The following is a 24,342-nucleotide window of genomic DNA, read 5'->3' on the forward strand; positions in this document are numbered from 1 at the left end:
CATTTTCAGAGACAGTTTGAGTTCACTACCTCTGGATGAGATTATGGATGCAAAATTTTGAAATGTAACTAAATTAACAATAAAATTTCAATGTTTCTCTTGTTTTTCCTCATGGAAGGCTATAGGGAGATAATCCTCTGGAACTAGCTCTGCTTATTTATACAGAAGTGATGTGAAATTAATACAAAGGAGACCAGGTCAAAAATATATTTTAAACCCTCCAGATGTGCCTTCATGGTATTTCCCTGTAGGAAAAGAGGTCCAGTAGCTCAAATTGAGTTTAAGAATCAAATATTAAAATAGTAACTATCAAAAACAAAAACTTCCTTTGGGCAAGAATAAACTTGAAAGAATTTGAAATTGACTTTCTTGACTAATGAGGTCCACAAATCCAACCTGCTTTGAAGACAGAAATGGACACTAACACACAAAGATTTTGGTGTGTTATTGAAAAGCTGGATTTCCCACATGCTTCATTAGTAGCTGTTGTTGTGTTTTTCCCTCGAGCTATTTTCCATCATAAAAAATGTAGGAAAATTGGTAGAAATACTTTGGTTCTGGAAGCCATGTTACTGGAAGAGTACCCCAAAGTATGCCCTTCCTACTGTCTCTTGTCTGACTCCATGCTACACTCCTAGAATGACAGTTATTTGGACCTGATTATTTCAAAGTAAGGGAAATATCAGGTAAGGAAAGGTATTTTCTCTATTATCACAATTGACAATCACTGTCATTTAGTAATGCAATACCATAGCTGGGAACATAAAACCCACTGAATGCAAAATCCCTTGAAATGATAAGGCTTATTGATTTAATATCTTTTCTTTATTGAGAGGTTTTTGAAATGAAAGCTATAGCCTCAGGCTTCAAAACACTCACACTAACTGTGTTTACTGTAAAGTTATATATATCAAGTGGATGACTTAGAATAAATCTTTCTTTTCTGTGCTATTCATACTTAAAAATTTACTTATGTGCCAGCACTAAATTACATTGTAATAAAAAGAATTGTTATAAAATCTCCTGGAAAGGGATCTACACTTTAGACAGCCTTGATTGATTACAAAATCTTCCTTACTTAAAAATTTCTGCTGTGTTCTATGTCTATAAAATGGCAACTAATTTTTGAAATTGAAATTATCAATAAAGCCAAAACATTTCAAGACATAACAGGCCTTTTCCTATTGATACCCATCTGTATTCCCCTAAGTGCTTGGCAAACTAACGCTACTTTGAAATGTAATAGATGCTTTTGATTGCCTTAGAAAAGTCCTTTGTGGTGACTTCTAAAATCAATTGTGCTCATTTTTCTCTGCTGTATTTTAAGTTTTCATTGCTTATTCACTTGATGTACATATGGGGACTAAATTTGTCTATCATGGTGTTTCAGTGCTGGTTGCAACTGTAATCCCATTACATCTGTTACAGTGCCAATACTTGCGGATGATTTGTTTCCCACATAGATGGTTCTAATGCATTTATGCATTTTACTAGAATCATGCGTGCAAATTTATAATAGCATTGCTTGCTAGTGTAATTTTCTCTTCAGACTTGCTTTTGCTGTTAGTAATAAGAAAACATGCTTTCATTCTAGCCTTATAATTATCATATCATGTATTTCTTCTTGTTAGTTCCTAATAGGAATTCTTCCCAATCACATTATTGAAAGACTAGGTAATGTACTCAGAATAGTTTCTTTGGGGCTGTAATTAATCTCTGACTAGTCTACAAAAAGGCATGCTGCTACCTGCAACTGAATGGAATGATGTTGCAGGGTGGGTTTTTTGGGCGGCATTATGATATTAATTGTAAATTGGTTCAGTCATTTTGACCATGAGTCTTCTTTTGAGATTTCAGAGTTCCATCCTCCTTCAGACACCTTGTATGATATAATTGTGAGTTCTATTTGCAATACAGAGATATTTTAGTTGCATATAAAGTATGTAAAGCAGTTGTAATCTGTCAGATTTTCTGAGAAACTTATTTAATGTCTGCTTCCTATTCTGTTAAATATTATTCCCAGTCACTGAAAATCAATATAGTACTTTATTCAGTTTGCTCGAAGAGGCTAACCTCTTTATACTACCTTAATGTAATAACAATAATGATAAATTACTATAAATATATATGGCACCTATACACAGTCATGACACAATGGATACTTCAGTTTTCTAAAAAGTTACTGAAGAGGTAAACTTATAAATAGTCTGTGGCTGATCTAAGTCAATGTGATTAAGGTACATAAGTTACCATTGACTTTCACTGAGAATAAAGGTAATATTCCCAAAGGCTACATTTAGGAAGCTTAGTCTCCTTCTCTTCATTCACTATTGTGAATGAAGAGAAGAAACCTATCCAAAAAAGAAATCAGAGAAACATTTGTTGCGCTACTACTCTCAGGTGCCTTCTAGGGAAATGCACTCAGTTACATGAGCTGTAAAGGCATATAGAATGTAAGGCTATCTGGTCTATCCCTTAAAAGAAAAGACAAGAGGCTGGAAAAAATATAAAATTAAGCTTCTAGATATAAAAATTTTAACGAAGAGGAGATAACATAGACAATATCAAAGACCCATGAAAGAGCCTCACAACTGTATACATAGAGATGCTCAGACAGAACTTGGTAACTCATAAGAAAGAGAAAAAAGGCATTGTCATGGGTCTCATGGGAAAGCAAAGCTATGTGATGTTTGAGGAGACCTGGGGGAATAGTTAATAGACAATGCCTATGGAAAAGGGAAAGGAAGGGATTGGAGGTGGGTTAGACAGAAATAAACCTGTAAAAATAGAGAGGACAAGGAATAATGCCAGGAATCATGCCTCATAGATGAAGGGACAGCAGTTGTCTACCTTGACTTCAGTAAGGTCTCCTGTAATTTCAGTAATAAAAATTCAGTAATAGTCTCCTGTAAGATCCCCATAGATTGATTGATCCCCACTGTTGATACATGGGCTGGATGAGCAAACAGTGAAGTTGTGTGAAAACTGTCTGAATGGCTGGTCCCAGATTGTGCCGATCAGTGGCACAAAGCCTAGTTGAAGGCCAGGAATTACTGAAGTACCCCAGGGGTCAGTCCTTGGTCCAGTCCTCTTTAACAACTTCATTAATGATCTAGAAGATGGAGCAGAGTGTACCCACAGCAAGTTTGCTCATGACATAATATGGGGGTGTGGCTGATATGCCAGAGGCTCATGCTGCCATCCAGAGGTGTCTCTACAGGCTGGCTTGCAGGAATTTCATTAAATTCAACAAGAATTGCAAAGTCCTGCACCTGGGGAAAAAGAGCCCCAGGCACCAGTACATGCTGAGGACTGCCCAGCTGGAAAGCATCTTCAGAAAAGGACCTGGTGGTGCAGGTGGACACCACGTTGAATATAAAACAACCGTATACCCTTGTAACAAAGGAGACTGATGTTATCCTGTGCAGCATTAGGCAAAATATCGGCAGCACGTCAGAGGTGGTCCTTCCACTCTGTTCAGTACTGGTGAGGCCACACTTGGAATAGTAGGCACAGTTACAGGTTTCCCACTAATACTGGAGAGAATACAACCAAGGGAGGGCTACCCAGATGATGAAGGGACTGGAGCATCTCTCTTATGAGGAAAGGCTGATAGAGACAGAACTGTTCAGCCTGGAGAAGAAGAGGCTCAGGGGGTATATCATCAATGTCTATAAACATTTGAAAGGAGGGTGCAAGGATGGAGTCAGGAGAAGAGAATATAGAGGGGATCTTACCAAGGTTTACAAATATCTTAAGTGTGGGTGACAGTGGGATTTGGCCAACCTCTTCTCAGTGGTTTGTGGGGTTAGGACAAGGGGCAACTGTCAAAAAATGAAGCACAGGAAGTTCCTCACCAACATGTGAAATAACTTCTTCATGGTGAGGGTGACGGAGCACTGGAACAGGCTGCCCAGGGAGGTTGTTAAGTCTCCTTTTCTGGAGATATTCAAGGCTCGTCTGGATGCCATACCTGGGCAACCTGCTCTAGGGAGCCTGCTTTGGCACAGGAGTTGGCCCAATAATCTCTTGAGATCCTTTCCAACCTCTACAATTCTGTGATCTTTTCAGTTGTGCCCAGTGACAAGAAAAGAGTCAATAGGCATAAACTGGAACATAGGAGGTTGCCTCTGAACATCAGGGAGCACATTACTGTGCAGGTGAGTTAGCACTGGCACAGGTTGCCTTGAGAGGTTATGGAGATCTTCAAAAGCCAACTGGATGTGGCGCTGGGCAACCTGCTGTGGGTGTCCCTGCTTAAGCAGGGGTGTTGGACAAGATGACCTTCAGAGTTCTCTTGCGACCTTAGCCAGTCTGTGATTGTACGATTCAGGGATAAAAGGGTACCCAGTTTATCTGTTGCTGGTCAGTATGCTTGTTTTGCCATCACCTGCTCTTGATTGTCTCATTCTCTCCTGTCTTCGAATACAGTGGAGTGGAGTGGAGTGGAGTGGAGTGGAGTGGAGTGGAGTGGAGTGGAGTAGGATAGGACAGGATGGAATGGAATGGAATGGAATGGAATGGAATGGAATGGAATGGAATGGAATGGAATGGAATGGAATAGAATAGAATAGAATAGAATAGAATAGAATAGAATAGAATAGAATAGAATAGAATAGAATAGAATAGAATAGAATAGAATAGAATAGAATAGAATAGAATAGAATAGAATAGAATAGCTCTGTTGGAAGGGACCTTCAATGATCATCTTGCCGAACTGCCTGACCACTTTGGGACTAACCAAAAGTTAAAGAATATTAATGAGGGCATTATCCAAATGTCTCATGAACACTGATAGTCATGGGGAATCAAACATCTCACTAGGAAACCTGTTCCAGTGCTTGACCACCCTCATAGTAGATAACTTTTTCCTAATGTCGAGTCTGAACTTCCCCTGGCACAGGCTAGTGCCATTCTGATGTGTTCTGTTGTTGATTACCAGGGAACAGAAACCAGCACCTCCCTCTCTGCCTCTCCTCCTCAGGGAATTGCAGGGAGCAGTGAGGTCGCCTCTCAGCCTCCTCTTCTCCAGACTGGACAATCCAAGAGTCCTCAGCCTCTCCTCACAGGACATGCCCTCCTGCCCTTTTACCAGCTTTGTTGCCCTCCTCTAGATACTTTCAAGCTCCTTAACAACCTTTTTGTATTGTGGAGCCCAGAACTGCACACAATATTCAAGGTGAGGCCACACCAATGCTAAATAAAGCAGGAGAATCACCTCTTTTGACCAACTGGATATGCTGTGTTTAATGCACCCCAAAATACGTTTTGCCCTCTTGGCTACCAGAGCATGCTGCTGGCTCATGCTGAGTCTGCTGTCAGCCAGCATCCCCAGATCCCTATCTGCTGAGCTGCTCTCCAGCTGGGCATCTCCCTGTATGTATCTGTGTCCATCATTACTCTATCCAAGGTGCATCACCTGGCATTTTCCTATGTTAAACTTGGTTTAGTATCATCAGTAAATCTGTTGAGGATGCGTTCCACTCCTGCATACAGATCATTGATAAAAATGGCCCTAGAACTGAGGCCTTGGGAACACCTCAAGTAACCAGTCGACAGACAGATGTAACCCCATTCACTACAACCATTTGAGCTCTACTGTTGCGTCAGTTCATCATCCAACATAACACCAACCTGTTTACCTGACAGTTGGACAATTTACCCATAAGGATGTTTTGAGGGACAGTGTCAATGGCCTTACTAAAATCTAGAAAGATTATGTCTACTGCCTTCCCTTCACCGACCAAGGAGGTGACCTTATCACAAAAGACCAAATTCTTAAGGCAAGATTTTCTGTTGATGAATTCATGTTGACTATGTCTAATAATAGCTTTATCCTTTAACTGACTCTCAAGAACTCTCAGAATAATCTTCTCCATAACTTTTCCGAGGTCTGGAGTTAGACTAACAGGTCTGTAGTCTTCTGCGTCTTCCCTAATACTCTTTTTGCAGATGAGTATAATGTTGGCAAGCTTCCAGTCTGCAGAGACCTCCTCACACTCCCAAGAACTTTAGCAAGTTGTTGAGAGGGTTCGGCTACAATGCCCACTAACTCCCTCAGTACTCTGGAGTGAATCCCATCAGGCCCCACAGACATATGAATGTTGAGCTGATACAACTGCTACCTTACAATATTTGTGACTACAGATGGAAAGTCACTGCTTCCCCAGTTATGGTTTACAACTCTGAGAACCAGGCAGTCCAAGATCTGTTGTTACTATTAAAACTGAGGTGAAAAAGGCATTAAATGCTTCCACCTGTTTTTCATCTGTGCTTGTTAGGTGAGCATCTTCTCCAAATTTCAGTCCAATGTTTTTCTTTGACATCTCTTCTTATTATATTCTATTCCTACCTATTTTCCTGGGAGAGGGTAGTCATTATTCTTGGGTATGTAAAACACTACTGAACTTCAATCTGAACTTCAAGCAGTGTGGTAGCTGGTGACCAGCCATAGGTCTACGGACTGGTTACTGAAGAAATCACATAATCTGAGAGTCAGCTAGTGGAAGAATCATTGGAGCTAGTGGGAGTAGTTGGCTATTGGTGAGACTGTAGATTTGGGCCAGCTACTGGAGATACAGGGGTGTGGGTGTGGATGTCATGTACAATCTGCTAGTTAGTTATGGCTATGCTTAGCCTGCAAGTCAGAACAAGATGAGATAATTAACACTCTTCATGTTTGTGAAAGTGTTATTAGTACTTTGTAGTGCCCGTAAAGGCACTACCATGTTTGTTTCAATCCACTGATGTTCAGTGGCATCTGTGTAGTGTGTTAAATGTGTATGAGTACATGCGTTTGCTTGTTTATCTGTGTGTATTGGGGATAAATGTTCTGTCTTGTTAGTGCCTGGACCTAGGCTCACAGGACTAGAGCAGCCTGGCTCCAGTGGACTGGGAGGAACAAATCCCCTACATCCCAAGCCCACATATTTAGTATCACTTTAAGATGAGACTCTGTGAGTACTTCATAAAAATTCTGTGTGCTCAAATCATTTTTTTTGGAAAATGGTAAAAAATCCTGGACATCTATATTCCTTTGAAAATCTTATCAAATATCTTAAAGTATTATTTTGAGTTTATAGCCGATTTTCTGCTCTTTCTTACCTGCAGTAACTAATGAAACTTCCAAGTTATCTCTCTGCATGCAAACAGAACCATAAATATTGCTACATTATATCACCTTGTCATAAGATAAAGTCATTTTTTAACCTTCATATAGCATTATTTTGCCAAAGTAAAGTATTTTCAGGCTAGCACTTACAGGGTTTTGATGGAATGACTATTTATGATAAGTTTGCCAAAACTGTAAGTGGGATAAACTTTGACCAGCTGTTTTTTTGTTTGTTTGTTTGTTTGTTTGTTTGTTTTGTTTTCCAAGATCCATAAAATCTATTCCTGAACTTAAAAACTAAAATATTCAGTTTTCTAAAATTTACCAGAACACTAGGTAGCTCTACTGGTCTATAGTACTAAACTATAGTTTTTGCTTTGTCTGGGTAACAAAACAGTTTTACCAGTGAATTGTCTCAGTACTTCTATTAATATTTTTAAATAATTTACACTTTGGTGAAGATCAGCTTTACAGCCATGTTCTTTCAATTAAAAAGAATGCAACAGCTCAAGTGTGTGTGCTTCAAGCACCTGCTAATCTATCTTCATGGCTACATCCTTTTGATGACTTTCATTTGAATTGCCAAATATTTCCTTGAGGTTGCTATGCTTACCACAAGAAAAGAGGTTTACAGTTGGAAAGGCATTCAAGGAGCCACCAGATCCTGTGGTTAAAAACAACTATTATGTACATAGAGAAGAATTAAGAATCACCTAAAGAGATTGGGGAATATTAAGGTTTTAGTACAATAAAGTTATTTTAAATATAGGAAAATGTTGTAGGGATGTGCTTGTATTAAGTGTTAACCAGATTACACCCCATGAATCCCTGCATAGGGAACCCTAATTTATTTACATTGCAAATATTTTGACAATTTGAGTATTCACCTCCATTAGTGTGTCTCAGAAAAAAGGCATGAGACAAGCTTTGGCATGTACCTTTTCATGGAACTGTTGTTTCTATGCAGGAAGACAGTGAAATAATATCTGTAATAATATCCAAATCCAAATACCCATAAGGGCTTTATTATTATTATTATTATTATTATTATTATTATTATTATTATTATTATTATTATTATTATTTAATTATAATTAATAATAATAATGATAATAATGTATTTATTATATTTAATAATATTTATTATATTATATTAATACATTATTATTATATTATAATAAATACATATTAATATAATAATAAATTTTAAATATTAATAATAAATATTAACATTAAAATAATATTAAAACAATATTAAAATAATATTAATATTAATAATAATAATAATAATAATAATAATAATAATAATAATAATATACTTGCAAACATTTCAGCAGCAAGAAGACAAAATTTACCCCCTTAAGAGTATAGACCTATATGCCTCTTCAATAACTCAAAAATGCTTAAGAGGTGCTTTCCCAGTGTATTTGTCTAGAACAAAAGAATGAATTTCATTCTGTGTGTATAAGTTTTGTTTAATTGCTAAGGCTCACCTATATAAAGGTCTCAAAGATGCAAACCAAGCAGGAGAGTGTTCTGTAAAATATTTAATGAAGACTAAAGCAAACCAAAGACAAGGGTAGGGGAGAATGCATTAGCTGCCTCAAAAATAAACAGATGCTTCGAAAGAGGATATAGATATTTTAAAGGGGATGAAAGACTGTCTGCTTTCACTGGATAAATAATTAAACATAATTGGGATAAGAATTGGGGTAAGAATGAGTATCACAGAGAATAGAAAAACTTTCATTATCCTAGATAACTTTTAATTAATATTTCAATTTAATGAAAGATTTACTTTAGCTGTGAATCATAAATGTCTATGCAATAATCAAAAGCTTATTGACAAATTTCAGTGACAAAATAAAATGAATCCTTCTCAAAAAACAAAACCAAAAAATAAGTGTTCACTAAGTATCTAGTGGCTTAATTTATTATTTGAATTAATTTACAATGTCTTGCTCCTGTATTCATTGCATGGAAAATTAATTTGATCTCTATTTACCTGCACAGTTTCCATTCCCTTACAATAAAAGGATATTTTGAAAAATTCTTTAAACCAGTCATATACTGTGCAGCTGTTACTTCTCCAAACTAATCTTAATTTATAGATTACATATACCTATCAAATTCTATATATTTTTTTTTTCATCTTATTAATGAATTACCTTCTCTTGTAAGCTATAGTCATCTTTCATTACTACAAAAACACTTACAACCTTACTGTTTACGGTGTTTCCATACTTTGATGAAAAATGTGACATATTCTTTATTTCATAAAAAGATGTCTATACCTGTTTGTGATGTATAAAAAGTTGTAATACCCTCTTAAAATTATTTCCAGTACTTTCTCTTAAGTAAGTGGCTTTCTCTTAATTTTCAGCTTCTTCTGTCCAAGTGAATTTGAAGACATGGAAGCTATGTGAATAGTAGAAAGTGCCTATACTTTGTTGAAAGACATGCCTGGTGAAGTGAACTTAAAGTAGTAGCCTCCTTTCTTTCTAAATAAACACATTATAAGTTTTCATTCATACACATATACTCTAATAGTATATGTTTAGTTTTTAGTATAGTTTTTATAGTTTTTTATATATGTTTAGGTTTTTTTTTTCTTCTTCTTTTTAATGTATTTTGATAGCAAATCTTCATTTTAATGATAAAGATCATAGCCTTAATTGTGCTTCCATTTAAAACATGCAGCCAGGAGTCCTAAGGTCAGGCATGGACCCAGCTCGCTCAGCCTCTTCTCAAGCCTTCCAAGACTTCACTGGCAGCCTGAATCCCCTGCCCCACCACCCTAAGGCTCCCCTGCCATTACTGTGTTACTTCCCTGTCCCTTGCCTGGCGCTTTGTCCCTCAGAAAAGCCCTGTGCCAACCCATAGCAACTAAACCACTCCACAGTGAGTCGCTTCTGAGCGTAGGTCCCTGTGGGACTTTGACACACCTGTTGGTGCCATAAAAAGGAGACTGCTGTCAAAGCTCTCAGGCCCTGCTTGCACGCTCCTAACCAGCCACCCCCAGGGCCTCCCTTTAATGTGCCCATGGCCCAGAACCCCATTTCAGCCCAGTCCCTTCTTCAGCAATACCATACTAGTCTCCATCTCACAGAGCCTGGTCCTGTCTGGCCATGGGCCTTACTGAGCCAGGCCCATGTCCAGGCCTGACCTTATGCTCCAGTCTGGTGCTCCAGGTCAAAGGAAGGAAACTTCACTTCATGTAATAAGTTACATACTTATTAGCACTATGTTAGTGGCAGCAGTACTGAAGTCAGTGCTCCTTCTGCTAGGATATAATTGATGGTTTTAGTGGGGAGGTCTGTGTAAAAGACCAAAGAGACATAGTTCTCCCTAAGCGAGGTTACTGTATAAAACAAACCCAAGTCCATGAAAAACACAAGTGCATGAAAAACCCAAGTCCACTGAGTACATCACTGAAAAAAAAAAAAAAAAAAAAAAAAAAAAAAAAAAAAGTTTTCAAAGGTATTAGGAGGTAATTGTCATTTTACTCGGGTGGACAGCTGAGCTCCACAGCTGCTATCTCACTCCCCCTCCTCAAAGAGGAAGGGGGACTAAATACAATTAAAAGGCCTCAAGTGTTGAGATAAGGACGGGGAGATTGCTCAACAATTATCATGATGGGCAAAACGGACTCAGAGTAGGGAGATAGTAAGATTTATTGCCTATTACTAGGAAGCTAGAGAAGTAAGAAACAAACAAAACAAAACAAAACAACACAAAACAAAACAACAGAAACAAACAAAAACACCCTCTATATATCTTCTTCTACCTCCTCCCCCCAAGTGGCACAAGGGAACAGGGAATATAGGCTGTGGTCAGTCTATAGCACTTCATTTCCACTGCTCCTTCATGGTCACTCTCTTCCCCTTCTCCAACGTGTGGTATCTCCCATGGGATGCTATCCTTCCAAACTGATCCTCCATAGGCTTCGCACAGGCATCAGCTCTTCAAGAACTGCTCCAAATATGGGTCCATACCACAGGGTCCATCCTTCAGGAGCACGCTGCTCCAACCTGGGTCCCTCATGGGCAGCAGCTCCTGCCAGGTCACCTACTCCTGCGTGGGCCTCCTCTCCATGGGCTACAGGTCCAGCCTAGAATCTGCTCCAGCAGGGGTCATCCACAGGCGGCAGTCTCTGTCAGTGCAGGTCCACCTGCTCCATCGTGGTCTCTTTCACGGGCTGATTCATGGAATTCTGCTCCACTGTGGTGCACCATGGGCTTCAGGGGGACTACCTCCAATTTGTTGGAGACCAGGAAGCTTGGCATGAACTTGCAGAACTTTACATCAATGAGCATGACTATGCAAAGGCAGCCTTCTGCTTAGAGGAGCTTATGATGACTAATCCACACAACCACTTGTATTGTCAGCAATATGCTGAAGTTAAATACACTCAAGGGTTGGGCTCTCGTTGAGAAGACGTCGGTCCTCTTCTCGAACACCGGCTGCGTGCGTTGAGGCCTTGCTTCAAGGACGTGGTCAATCATCGCTCATTTGTGGGAAGTAGAGAGTAATTTCTTTCCTCTGCACTTCCATATCGCTTTCATTTATTTTGTTTGTTTGTTTTCCTCCCTTTTTCCCCTTTCCCTTTTATTTCCCCGTAGTTAAATTGTTTAGTTCATGGTAGTCTTTATTTAATTATTATAATTATTTCCCTTTAATTAAATTATCCTTATCTCAACCCGTGAGTTGTTCTTTGCTTTACTTCTCCCCCTCCTCATCTAAAGGAGGGGGAGTGAGAGAGCGGTTGTGGGGTTTAGCTGCCCAGCACGGTAAAACCACCATGGTCCTCACTACAGGCCACAGGGGACTTCTGCTCCGACATCTGGAACACCTCCACCCTTCCTTCTTCACTGACCTTGGCATCTGCAAGGCTGTTTCTCACTCTTCTCTCTTTCCCAGCTGCTGTTTTACAGCATTTTTTGTTTGTTTATTTGTTTGCTTTCTTAAATATGCTCTCACAGAGGCACAAAAAACATCGCTTATTGGCTCAGCTCTGACCAGCGGCAGGGCTCTTGTCTAACATGGGGCAGCTTCTGAATTCTCACAAAAGCTACCCCTATGTCTCCCCTCCTCCTCTCCCCCACCCCCCCAAAAAAAAAAAAAAAAAAAAAAAAACTTGCCACATAAAACCACTACAGTAACATGATAAGACAGCAATAGCATTTCTTACAAGAAAAAAATTCTTTATTTGAAAGATGTTGGAGAAAGCAGAAAAGTGATTTTTCAAAGCAAATCTAGGAATTTTAAGGCAGTCACTAGAACTTATGTTTGAGCATCAGCAGATGAACTGGTATTTTCAAGTTTCTTAAGGATGCATGTTTCAAGACCTTTTTGAGAAGTGAGCAGTATTCTAGATTGTTTTTTTCTGACCAAGCAGCAATTTGATCTCTTAAAAGACAACAGCAAATGTAAACCCATTACTACTGCCAAGAAAATCAGCAAATATTTTCCTTCATATGCTGATTATTAAAGATTTTGAGTGCTTCAGTTTTCATGGTGTTATGAATAATTTAATTAAGCCTTTTACATTAACAATGTAAGTTAGAAATTTCTCCTTTGCTGTGGATTGATATGTTATTGTCCACCTAACATTGGTATGCAGATTGCTGTAGGAAGGAAGGGTTATAAATAAGGATTTCTATCCATCTAATTACTTTAATGGATTTGTGATGAAATAGTTGACCTTTTGTGCTTGGTTCTCCCTTCATATTTGAAATTGACAGCTCACTCTGATGTTCATCAGCCACGGGGAAAATAAGTTAAGATTTCAATTAAAAGCATGCAGTGTTGGCTAATCTATGGATCTTATATTAGTAACGCTGCATACTTTCCTGCTAGAGAATACATGTCAACTTTGAGCTGAAAAAAGTTGTATGGCAAGTCTCTGGAGGTCTTTAAAAGGCGTTTAGATTTAGAGCTTAGTGATATGGTTTAGCGGAGAAGTTGTTAGTGTTAAGTCAGAGATTGGACTAAGTGATCTTGGAGGTCTCTTCCAACCTAGAAGGTTCTGTGATTCTGTGATACCTGAAGAAGTAGAACAATGAAATATCTCTTAAAAATTACTGAAAACAAACAAACAAACAAACAAACAAAAAAAACTGTTAGAGTCTTTGGGCAATTTTTTATATATACCTTCAAATCACATCTAGTAAGTAGCACTACTTCTTCAAGTCAAGGATTACAAGATATTTAAAATAACCTAATTTTTACATTCTCACTCTTGGGCTGCATGAGAATAGTGATGCCTTCAGCTGCCTACACTGTGCTCTCTAAGTGTTATTTTTCTGATGAAGCTGGCCAAAAACTTCTTTTTATTAGGCAGAAAGATTCCACAAATCCGTAAAGTGTCAAACATATTAGTGGTGTTAAAAATAGGAGTGCACAAAGGTAATAAATACTAAACTAGATGGAATATGCTAAATTAAAAACTTCTTTTGATATTATTTGTAGCTAAATTTTCCTTCAGAAAGCTTATGAAAAGTTTTCAATTTTTTTTTTTTCTTTTTCTTTTTTACATCTAACACTTGATTCTCAGGATGTGGGTTCAGTGAATTTGAAAAAAGCTTCAAAGCACTTAGTGAATAATCAGTTTGCAAATCCTGTTCTAAAGTAGAAGCATATCCTAAATAGTTGTAATCCATATGTGATATTAATGTGTTTTGATAGAGAGCATGCTAAATATTCTGATAGAAAAAATATGACAAAGTAATCTCAAAGCACTTTTCTTGGATTAAAATGACTTTAATTAGGATGAATGTTCTATAAATAGATTATATTATTACTTTTATTATTATTATAATTACAGCTGTAAACATTATGTAGCTGAAAGTGCACTAATTTAAAGCTTTTTTTTTTATCTGGTGGATGTTATATGTTGGATGCAAAGTGGGAATAATTGGGCATATATTGAATCATCTATTTGCTGCATTGTAAGTATGAATTGATAGTGAGATGGAAAATAGATTGCTTTTTCAGTAGGAAGAGAAACAGTGAAAATCATTTTTATATTATTCAAAATAATTCCTCATAGAAATTCATGACATTTAAATTAACTCTAACAGTATAATATTCCAAAGACACTGATTCATTTGCTAATAGCCGCTGGAAGTACTCTTTACTATCTTTCAGTTGAAGCTTTTGTCTTCAAACCACTTTCTCTTTGTTAGTCTAAAGGAAAACAAAATGTATCCCCCCCCACCCCTTTTTTTTAATCGGTATTTTATTTTTTCATATCTATCCATGGCATTCTATGTTCCCAAATTTGCTGCTTTATGTTTTGATTGATTGATTTTCTCTCAGATTGCTGAGAGAAAAGCAAATGCTGTAACTGAGGGGCTACTCTGGATTTTCAAATTCAATTATTGTGTATCTTCCTCAAACACTGAACTACTGAAAACTTCAACAATACAATTTTTGGATTGAAGGTTTACATTTTCTTGATGAAGTCCTGCAAAGTCAGTTGTTGTTTTCCAAGGAAAGATTGTCCAAATAGATTAAGTTTCTCCATTTCTCATACTATCAAATCTTTGGTGAAAAAGATCAGTTCTGCCAGATGCAAGATTAGTCCTGCAGGTCAAGACTGCCAGAATGCTTTCCTTGAGAACTTTCAGTTTCTAAATCATTCCCCATTGCTGCTTTGGAAAAAACACAAATCTTTTCATATTCATTCCTCTACAATATGCTTTGAGAAGGAAGGACACAAACAAAGTTAGATTGATTTATTATGAGACAACTAAGACAACAGACATCGGAACAAGTTGAAGTGTTCACATCTCAGCTACTTCCCTTACATTCCTTTTAAACTCAGTGGCAAAAAGTAGCTATTTAATGGGCATGTACATCATGTCTCTTGCCCTGTTCCTCTTTCTCTTCACTACACGTAAAGTGAACCCGGCCTCCACAGTTCATACGTACACATCCAGACTCCAGCTATTTAAAATGACATTCACAATGAGGGTTGCAGTGTTTTTGTTTGGTTTTGTTCAGTTTCAACATTTTTTTTTCTGCCTATTTTGTTGCATTACCTGTTATTTTGACTATTAAAATGAAATCTCTGACAAGTAAACTAAACCACAGGCAGTTGGAGGTGTGAATAGGAGGATCAGATGTATTATCAAGATTTTGAGAAAGTCTACCAGATTCTACATTTTTCTTTGTTAAATTCTCTTTAATTGTTTTTAGTTATAGTTAATTAAAGATCATCAGTAAAACATAATTTATTGACATTTTACTATGTTGCAGTAGCACTTCATTGCCTTGCATGAATATCTTATCAACACAACATTTATCAACAAGTCGCATCTTTCTCTCTGGTTATTGACACTCAATTGTCATGAAGTATTCTAAAAAAAAAAAAAAAAAAAGTGCAAAAAAAAGCAGAAAACATAATTGTTTTGAAAATACTGGGGAAACAACAGTGATACCATCCAAAGTTTATAGAGTAAAGGTATGCTTTTTCATAAGCTTAGAAGAATGAACACTTCTAAAGGAACTACTTAAAAGTTGCAATGAAAAACAAAAATGAAAAACAAAACAAAATTAAACAAAAACAACATATTAGCATTCTTAGTGGCATTTGATCAAGCACGATAGCTAGCAAAAATATATGAATGAAGTATTACAAGTATAACACTTACAAGTATTGTAAAATAGACTAAATTTTAATCTGATAGTTGAGAAAAGTCATTGATGTAGATACTGACCAGTAGTCCCACAGAAAAATAAATAAATAAATAAATAAATAAAATAAAAATTAGATATCACCCCAAGAATCAGAAGCTTTCATTCTCCATAGATTTCAAATTACAACGAATATTTTCAAATAAGTTTTGGGTGACAGATTCTGCAAATTTGCTTTGTCATCTTACACCATTTGGAGATAGAATGCATTCTGGTTCTGGTTTCAGTTAGAACAGAATTAATTTTCTTTCTAGTAGCTGGTGGAATGCTGTGGATGTGGCTTAGGATGAGAAGAGTGCTGATAACACCCCGATGTTTTAATTGTTGCAGAGCAGTGCTTATACTAAACCAAGGACATCTCAGCTTCTTGCTCTGTCCTGCCAACAGGCAGGCTGGGGGTGCAGTAAGAGCTGGGAGGGGACAGACCCAGGACAGGTGACCCAAACTAGCCAAAGGGGTATTCCATACCATCTGACGTCATGCTAAACAATATATAGGGGTGGCTAGCCGGGGGGAGGGGGCTGGACTGCTCGGGGTTAGGCTGGGCATAGACCGATGTCAGCGGGTGGTGAGCAATTGCATTGTGCATCACTTGTTTGTACATATTATTAGTAGTACTATTATCAACATTGTATTATTATTATTATTATTATTGTTATTATTAGTTTCCTGTCTTATTAAACTGTCTTTATCTCAGCTCACGGGCTTCACTTTCCCATTTCTCTCCCCCATCCCAGAGAGGGAGGGGGGAGGGTGAGCGAACAGCTGCGTGGTGTTTAGCTGCCGGCCAGGTTAAACCACGACAATTACGTAGTACTGTTGATGGAGCTATTTTACCTTTTGAAACAAATCTATCTAATTAAATAAAACAGGATAGTATTGGTAATTTACATTTGTACCTGTGGACTATACCTAAGGGACATATGTGCTAAGGAGCATGTACTGTTCTGGCAGAAAAAATACCTCTTTTTTCAGAGTTAGCTTGGTTTTACACATATAAAATAACTGACATAGCTGTAAATAGCTATTACAGATTAAATTAAAATTATTTTCTATCATCTCAAAATTCATATATATGGTTCTTCTAATAGAATAAAAAAAAATGTAATCAGTAGAAAACTGTTTCTCTATTACCTGTGGTGCTGTTTTTCCTAGTTGTGTTGAATCTGATCAAAGAAATGCTGGACAGCAGCATATACTGCAAAATAATAAAAGCGGTATAAATAATTTAATGAGTTGACACAGATTCATTAAAAAGTTACCAAAACCTCATAGTCTGCTGTTGGAAATCACATTTAAGGAAATGTGCATTTATAAGAAAAAACATAGTCTTAAACCTGTCACACTATTGTTAAGATGGCTGTAATTATGGTAGTTCTAGTGCAAAGAATTCTGAAGGCTAATCCAAGCTGCAGATTTTCATGCATGCAAACATTTGGATTAGGAAGTGGGTTTTGTTTTCAGGTAAACCTCATTTCTGCTCTAGTTGTCAGTAATGATCACAAGCTACAGACTTTCAATAAAAAACACAAGACGTATTTGTTTACAATATTTATTAGCCATTTCTAGTTATGTCTTACAAGAGAAACCTTACTCAGATACAGCATACTGATTGTACTGGGTCTGGCTGGGATGTTAACTTTCCCTGCAGCAGTCCATACAGTGCTGCGTTCTGCACTTGTAGCTGGAACAGCAGTGTTATCAGTGTTACTGTGTCTGCTGTGTTTTTGTGTCTACTGCTGAGCAGTGCTGGCACAGCATCAGGACTCTCTCTAACCCTCCTAGGGGGTGGGCAAAAAAGTGAGAAAAGAAACATCACCAGGGCAGCTGATCTATGGATATTCCATACCATATGATGTCACACTCAGCAATAAAAGGTGGAAACAGAAAGAAGAGGGGAGGGGTGGGCTCTCGTTGTGAAAATGTCAGTCCTCATCCTGAACACCGGCTACATGTGTTGAGGCCCTGCTTCAAGGACGTGGTCAAGCATCACTCATTTTTGTGAAGTAGAGAGTAATTTCTTTCCTCTGTACTTCCACATAGCCTTTTTTTTTTTTTTTCTTTTTTCCCTTTCCCCCTCCCTTTTCCCCTTTCCCTCTTTTTTTCTCTTTTAGTTACATTATTTAGTTAATAATAATCTTTCCTTAATAATAATAATAATAATTTTTTTCCCTTTAATTAAATTATCCTTATCTCAACCCGTGAGTTGTTATTTGCTTTACTTCTTCCCCTCCTCATCTAAGGATGGGGAGTGAGAGAGCGGTCGTGGTGTTTAGCTGCCTAGCACGGTAAAACCACCACACAGATGAAAATGACAAATCAACCAGAGTTAGGGTGAAATTTCACACTGATCATGAATCCCAGCCAAATAAAACAATTATAGAATGAAATATCAGAAAACATATTGTGTAGTACTGCCATTACTACAGGACCTTTTCACCATGGAAAATAACTTCTGTATCCTTTCCTTCTCTTTCTTCCCACAATACTTCACATTCATGGAATCTAAGATCATGTTGATTTTGTTGTTCTTTAAAACTCTTCATTAATCACTGTCAGCAGTCATTCCTCATTTAACTAGATAATAAGTTATGTTTTTTTAATTTTAAAGTGAAAAAAAAAAAAGGAAAAAAAAAGTCTTCTGGAATTGATGAGGTAGCACACAGCACAGAACAAGTTCACCAAGCTCCCTGCATGTACTATTTTGGCAAAAGGAAGTTGTCAAAATTATTTCAGAGTTCTTGAATCCTATTTACTGGTGTACTGGTGTAGCTGATTGCATTGCATTAACACATTATTTTTTTAAAGTGTTAGCACTTAAATTAGAACGTGTGTGATGTATGCAAAGAAGCTGGAGAGTTAGGAACAGCCTAAAAATTAGAAAGATGACATTAACAAAAGCTACATTTTGATTTAAACTTCTGCAGAAAGTGAGACCACATACTACAACTAGAGATTTCAGTATGGCTTCTGTTTATTTTTGTCTAACAATGTTATATTTTGGCAAAACTTAGGCAGCTTGGAGTGAGTCTCACTGTTCTTCTTCTCTCTCCCATCCTTCTAACTACTTAGCCCTCCAAATTCCTCTGGCTTCTGCATCTCATAGAAACATAGAATGGTAGGAAGGAACACTCAAATATCATCTCTTCCAACACCCCTGCCATGGGCAGGGTTGCTTTCCACTAGATCAGGTTGCCCAAAGCTTCATCCAACTTATCCAAGAACACTTCTACAACTCCTCTGGACAACCTGTTTCAGTGCCTCACCAACCTCACAGTAAAAAACTTCTTCCTTATGTCTAATGTAAATCTATCATCTTTTAGTTTAAAAACTTTACCCCTTGTCCTGTCCCTACAGGCCCTAATAAAAAATCTCTTTCCATCTTTCTTATGAGCATTATTATCTATCAAAAGGCTGCAGTAAGGTCTCCCCAGTGCCATCTCTTTTCCAGGTGAGACAATCCCAGCTCTCTTAGCCTTTCTTCACAGTCCTCTGATGATGTTTCTGGACTCACTGTAACAGATCCATGTCTTTTTTGTACTGAGGTACCATTGTTGAAAACAGTGGAGTAGAGTGTGAGAAACACCTCCATCAATCTACTGACTGCTCTCTTGATGCAGTCCAGGATATCACTGGCTTTCTGAGCTACAAATGCATGTTGCCATCTCATGTCCAATTTTTCATTCACCAGAATGTCAAAGTGGTCTGCAGGGCAGCTCTCAATTCGTTCATCACGTAGACTGTATTGATACCGGAGATGTCCCTGACCCAGGTGAAGGACCTTACATTTGGCCTTGTTGAACTTCCTGATGTTGACAAGGGCCCATTTTTCAAGCCTGTCATGTCCCTGTAGATGGCATCCCTTCTAACATATCACTAGTTTGTACTACTCATCTTGGTATCTTCTGCGAACTTGCTGAGTATGCGCTAAATCCTACTATCTCGATCATTAATGAAGATATTTAATAGCATTGTTCCCAGTACATACTCTTGAGGGACATTATTCATAATGGAGGGACTTGAAGCATCTTGCCCTCCATTCCTCTGCATCCCTCTGACTGGAAGCTGTTCCTGCCTCACCACCTCTCCTTCGGCTGCTTCTGCTTCTTTTGGCCTCTTTTTGCACTCATCCTAATGATATAAAGCCTGATACCAAACTTATCAGGTCAGCAGCACCTAGTTAGCTCAAACTTAACTAGGAACTGTCTCATAAGTTGGCATGTACTTCCAATTAAAAAACAAAACAAAACAAAAACAACAACAACAAAAACAAATAAAAGAAAAAAGTATTTCATAGTACAATTTTGAAAGAAATAATGGTTATTTTACTCTCCTCTGCCTTGATAATCTGTAATTTGGCATGGTGGTAAATAAATTACATGTAATGGATGATACTTTTTTTGTGTGTGTTTTTGTTTATAACTTTATATATGCGTACTACTTATTGTTTTTGTTGTGTGCCTGCCAACATACAAGGAGAAATAATACTTATTAGTCTTAGCTTGTTTGCTGGGTGCTAGATCTGGCAGAACCCTAGAAAGATGTACCTCTCCTATGAGCAAGATCATGTGAGAGATTTTTATGGAAGGATAGCAGAGCATAAGAGACAGTAAAGAAGGAGCGCTGGGTGGCAGATTCATGATAGGATAAAAAAAATAAATAGGATAAATAAAAGCCTAGCTGCTTTCATTCTCAGTGTGTCATTGAACTGGGAAATATAGTATTGAAAACAAAAATAAAACTTATAAAAAAAAGTATGTTTATATAGAAAATGTTGTGTGTCTCTGCCACTCGCTTTCTGAGCTGGCAATAGGAACCAGGAAGCTACATTAAATGGCCCGTCTAGCTACAAATTAGAATTATTAGTGTGATTATTTCATTTCTAATTACTAATCTCTGTTTCAGTGCTAATGAAACAGAGCTCTCAGATATACAGCTCTCAGATTGTCTAGTTTACACAGGAAACTTTCCATTCTATTTATTGAGGATGAATGTTTCATAATTTTCCCAGTGAATTGACAAAATAATTACTTGAATGTTCACAGACTAGAATGGCTGATATATTCATGATCATTATCTAAGAAACTATCTTCTACTGCCAACAAGTGGATTGCATAGATTAAAAGGTCTTCAGGAACTACAGCTTCATTACTGACATGCATATGTTAAATAGTATACTTAACAATCCAGTAAAATTTCTGTCACACAGTGTTTACAAGATTTGCTGAAAAAGTACTGCCACAAAGTATTCCCAAATACATGTCCTTTGCCATAGGGTAAACAGCACAGAGCTAAAATATCATGCCAAAAATAGAAAAGTGCCTATATTTGCAGAAAATACTCAGGGAGCACTACATTCATTATAGATGTGATTGCAATCATGTTTCCTTTGGAAATCTTATTAAGGTTTATTATGCTGTGTTGTAAAGTTTGGACCAAAGGTAGGTCTGCATTCTTTTATTAAACAGTAAAATTCCTTCCAGTGTACATTTTTTCTGTGTTTGTGTGCATTGTGGAAGAATGTCTTCCCAAGAGCAATCACCACTGTTTATACTTTTGGGGTGAAAAGCTGTGGATATGGATTCTCTGGAACAGAATACATATATGTCTGCAAGAATTATATAATAGTTAACTTTAGTTAACTTTTTGTTTGTTTGTTTGTTTGTTTGTTTTAACTTACACAGGAATTGTTTTGTGAAACCATACTTTTTAATGTAGCATTTTCCTTCTGATTCCTTTTGTGTCTCAGGTAGATTATAAATTGCTTGCTCACCTTGCATTAAGAGCTGAAGGATATGTATGCATTTACAAGACAGAGCAGAGATGTGATTATTTTTTCAAAGCAAGAGTCCCTTTCACGGTGCCTTGTGCCCTTATTTACAGGTTCAATATGGCTACATCCCAATTCCATGTAAGAAAAACAGGATTGCTTCCCAATCTGCCCATTTTCCGATATTCTGCAGAATTTCCAAGGTATCAGCACTTTGGGGGATATCAGAGGATCTGAGCTGTGAAGATATGAGGACCTTCACATTGCACAATGCCCCCTTACATTACAACTATCCTGCCACTAGGACTGCTACATTCACCACTGAGCATTTTCATCCTTTGATGGAAATGGGTTAGGAGAGTTGGGTCCCTTTCCTTTTGTCTGTATTCCCCATGTTCTTTGCTTATAAGGAAGATGTCAATTCTGTGATGAGCACTTTGCATGATAAGTTTAAATATTGATATTTCTACTGCAGTTCATTCATCTAAAATCATTTGTGTTTGTAAAGCAAACAAATGATTTTGTTCATAAGATAAATTAGTATTTGGTGAGACCAAAATAAGTAAAACATATTTACAAGAAAACTAAATAGCCTTTGTATACTGATCTCAGAGAAGTCAGCATGAAAAGAACCGATTTTAATGATGATAGATTTTAGTATGATATTGTAAAGGTTGTTTTTTTAAAATATTTGCTGGAAGTTATGTTAGAAAAACTAAAACACCTAAATATTGAAAAATGTTTAAAGAATAAATTAAATGACAATCAGAGTGTTTTTGTGTGTGTGTGTTTTGTTGTTTTGTTTTTTTTTCAGTTATATTCCAATGATAAACTTACAAGATTTCCTATAAGATATGCTGTCATACTACATTGTAATTAATCATGATGATCTTCTATCTTCACTTTCTTTGTGCACCAGGGAATATGATGTAATGTATATGGGATATATAACAACATAATATACTTCATAAAATGTTTTATTAGACCAGTACGAAAAACACAGTTATCCTTATCTGTGACCTTTCCATCTGACTGTCAAAACTTGTATTTAAATCCTAATTTTAAATGAGATACTGCATCAATATATAATCTACATATTTGTAGTTTACATAGAAGAAAATAGATATTTTCAAATGCTGTTTATTTGCTTTTGCCAAACTCCAGCCTCTAATAAAAGGTAGAAAATGGGCATTCTTAACATCAGAGACAATAAGCAGTGCAGTGGAATGACCTTTTCCCAAGTCTGTAAGACTCTTAGTGTTCACGGTCACTATCTTGACAAAGTAAAACTTTGTAAAAGTAAAATTTCTCTAATTTTAAACCATTTGCAATATAGAATTGTCCGATCTATAGTTATTTATGCTTAATTTTTTCTAAAAGCTCTCTAGCATTTCCATGGACTAATATTTCAAAGAGATTTTATTTCAGTCGATTGAGCTGCCACTCAAAGATTTTGAAGAGAACACTCATATTTTTTTTATTTTTCATGTTATGCCTACATGTATATGAAGAATGTCTGATTTATAAATATTTATAATCAGTAGAGAACAGATGACTTTTTTTTTTTTTTTTTTCTGCCAACCAGTTCTATTTTGAAAAATCAGTTGCTTCATAAGCTTTTGATATGCAGTCTGACTTCTTTTTCTCATCTGTATCAGTGTTTTTAAAAAACGTTCTTCTCACCTCCTAAAGATTTTGGTTCTTCAGCTGTTGTATGTTAACAACTATTGATTTCAATAGAAGTTCTGATTGCTTGATTCCTGCAGTGATATTTAATCTATTATAATAATCTAATTTATTTATCTTATATTTGGCATCAGACAGGAACTAAAATCTTCAGCACTACCCAATATTTTTAGACACTGAAATTTTAAGTATAGGTAAAAAGGAAATAAAAAAGGAAGCTGCAGAAGTGAGATATTTCTGCAAACATGTAGTGTCAGACTTTTTAGCTAACCCATGTGATTTGCAGAGTATTGTTGAAAGGAGGAACATATTTAGATACAGCTAGTAGTTCTGCACTGCATATACAAAATAATGTACAGCAGTGAAGGAAAGACAATGGGCTGGCAGACACTTCTGTACTGGTGACTTAGGTTTGTAGAAATACAATTAAAAATATCGAATATGCATATTACCATAAGTAATAAATTTAATAGCCATCTTTATATATATATATTGTTTTGAAACTACAGGGGAATTTTCTGTCTTAAAGCTCTATGCTGACTATCATTTCAGTCTAGAATATGAGTCCTTCTTGCAATCCATAGTGTCTTTGACAGTCCTTTCAGGGATAAAAATTCTTGATTTACCTTTAAATTTTTAACATGACAAATGTAAAAATAAATAAATAAATAAATAAATAAATAAATAAATAAATAAATAAATAAGAGATTTTCTTATTTCATTCTTGTTCCATATCTTGTATACTGGATAATTGAAATATTATTTTGATAAATTATAGATTCTTACCTTTATTCAGTCAGTGTTCACTTCTTATTTGTTACTGAGGTTTGTTTGTTTATTTTTTTCAGAATATTCAGAAGCTGTTCCTGGCCTCCCCACTTCATATGCTGCTATTCTCAGAATCAAATCTGGTAGTTCATCTTTAGCCTCATTTAACTCAAAGAACAGACCACGATTAAGCAGTCCTTCATTAGGAAGTGTATCTTCACCAGGCTGGAGAGGAGCTGCACAACATTATCACTCCCCAACAAACCTTTACCACTTTTCAGAGGCCTTCAAACATGATGGTAAGTCT

At 36.7% G+C, this 24,342-nt stretch overlaps 1 protein-coding gene across 2 annotated transcripts in view; it reads left to right on the forward strand.

Moving 5' to 3' along the window:
* CNTN5 (contactin 5) overlaps positions 1-24,342 on the forward strand; it is a gene marked incomplete at both ends in the record, with an annotated part of 395,341 nt that overhangs the window by 99,856 nt on the left and 271,143 nt on the right. The window contains one exon of one of the 2 annotated variants that reach the window (XM_084285826.1): positions 24,116-24,334. The exons of the other annotated variant lie outside the window; for it this stretch is intronic. Coding sequence (XP_084141952.1) covers positions 24,116-24,334 — 219 coding nt within the window. The remainder of the gene's footprint in view (positions 1-24,115; positions 24,335-24,342) is intronic. 2 annotated transcript variants of the gene reach the window in all.

This window comes from Netta rufina (assembly GCF_964035555.1).
Source record: "Netta rufina genome assembly, chromosome: 1".
Taxonomy (NCBI): domain Eukaryota; kingdom Metazoa; phylum Chordata; class Aves; order Anseriformes; family Anatidae; genus Netta; species Netta rufina.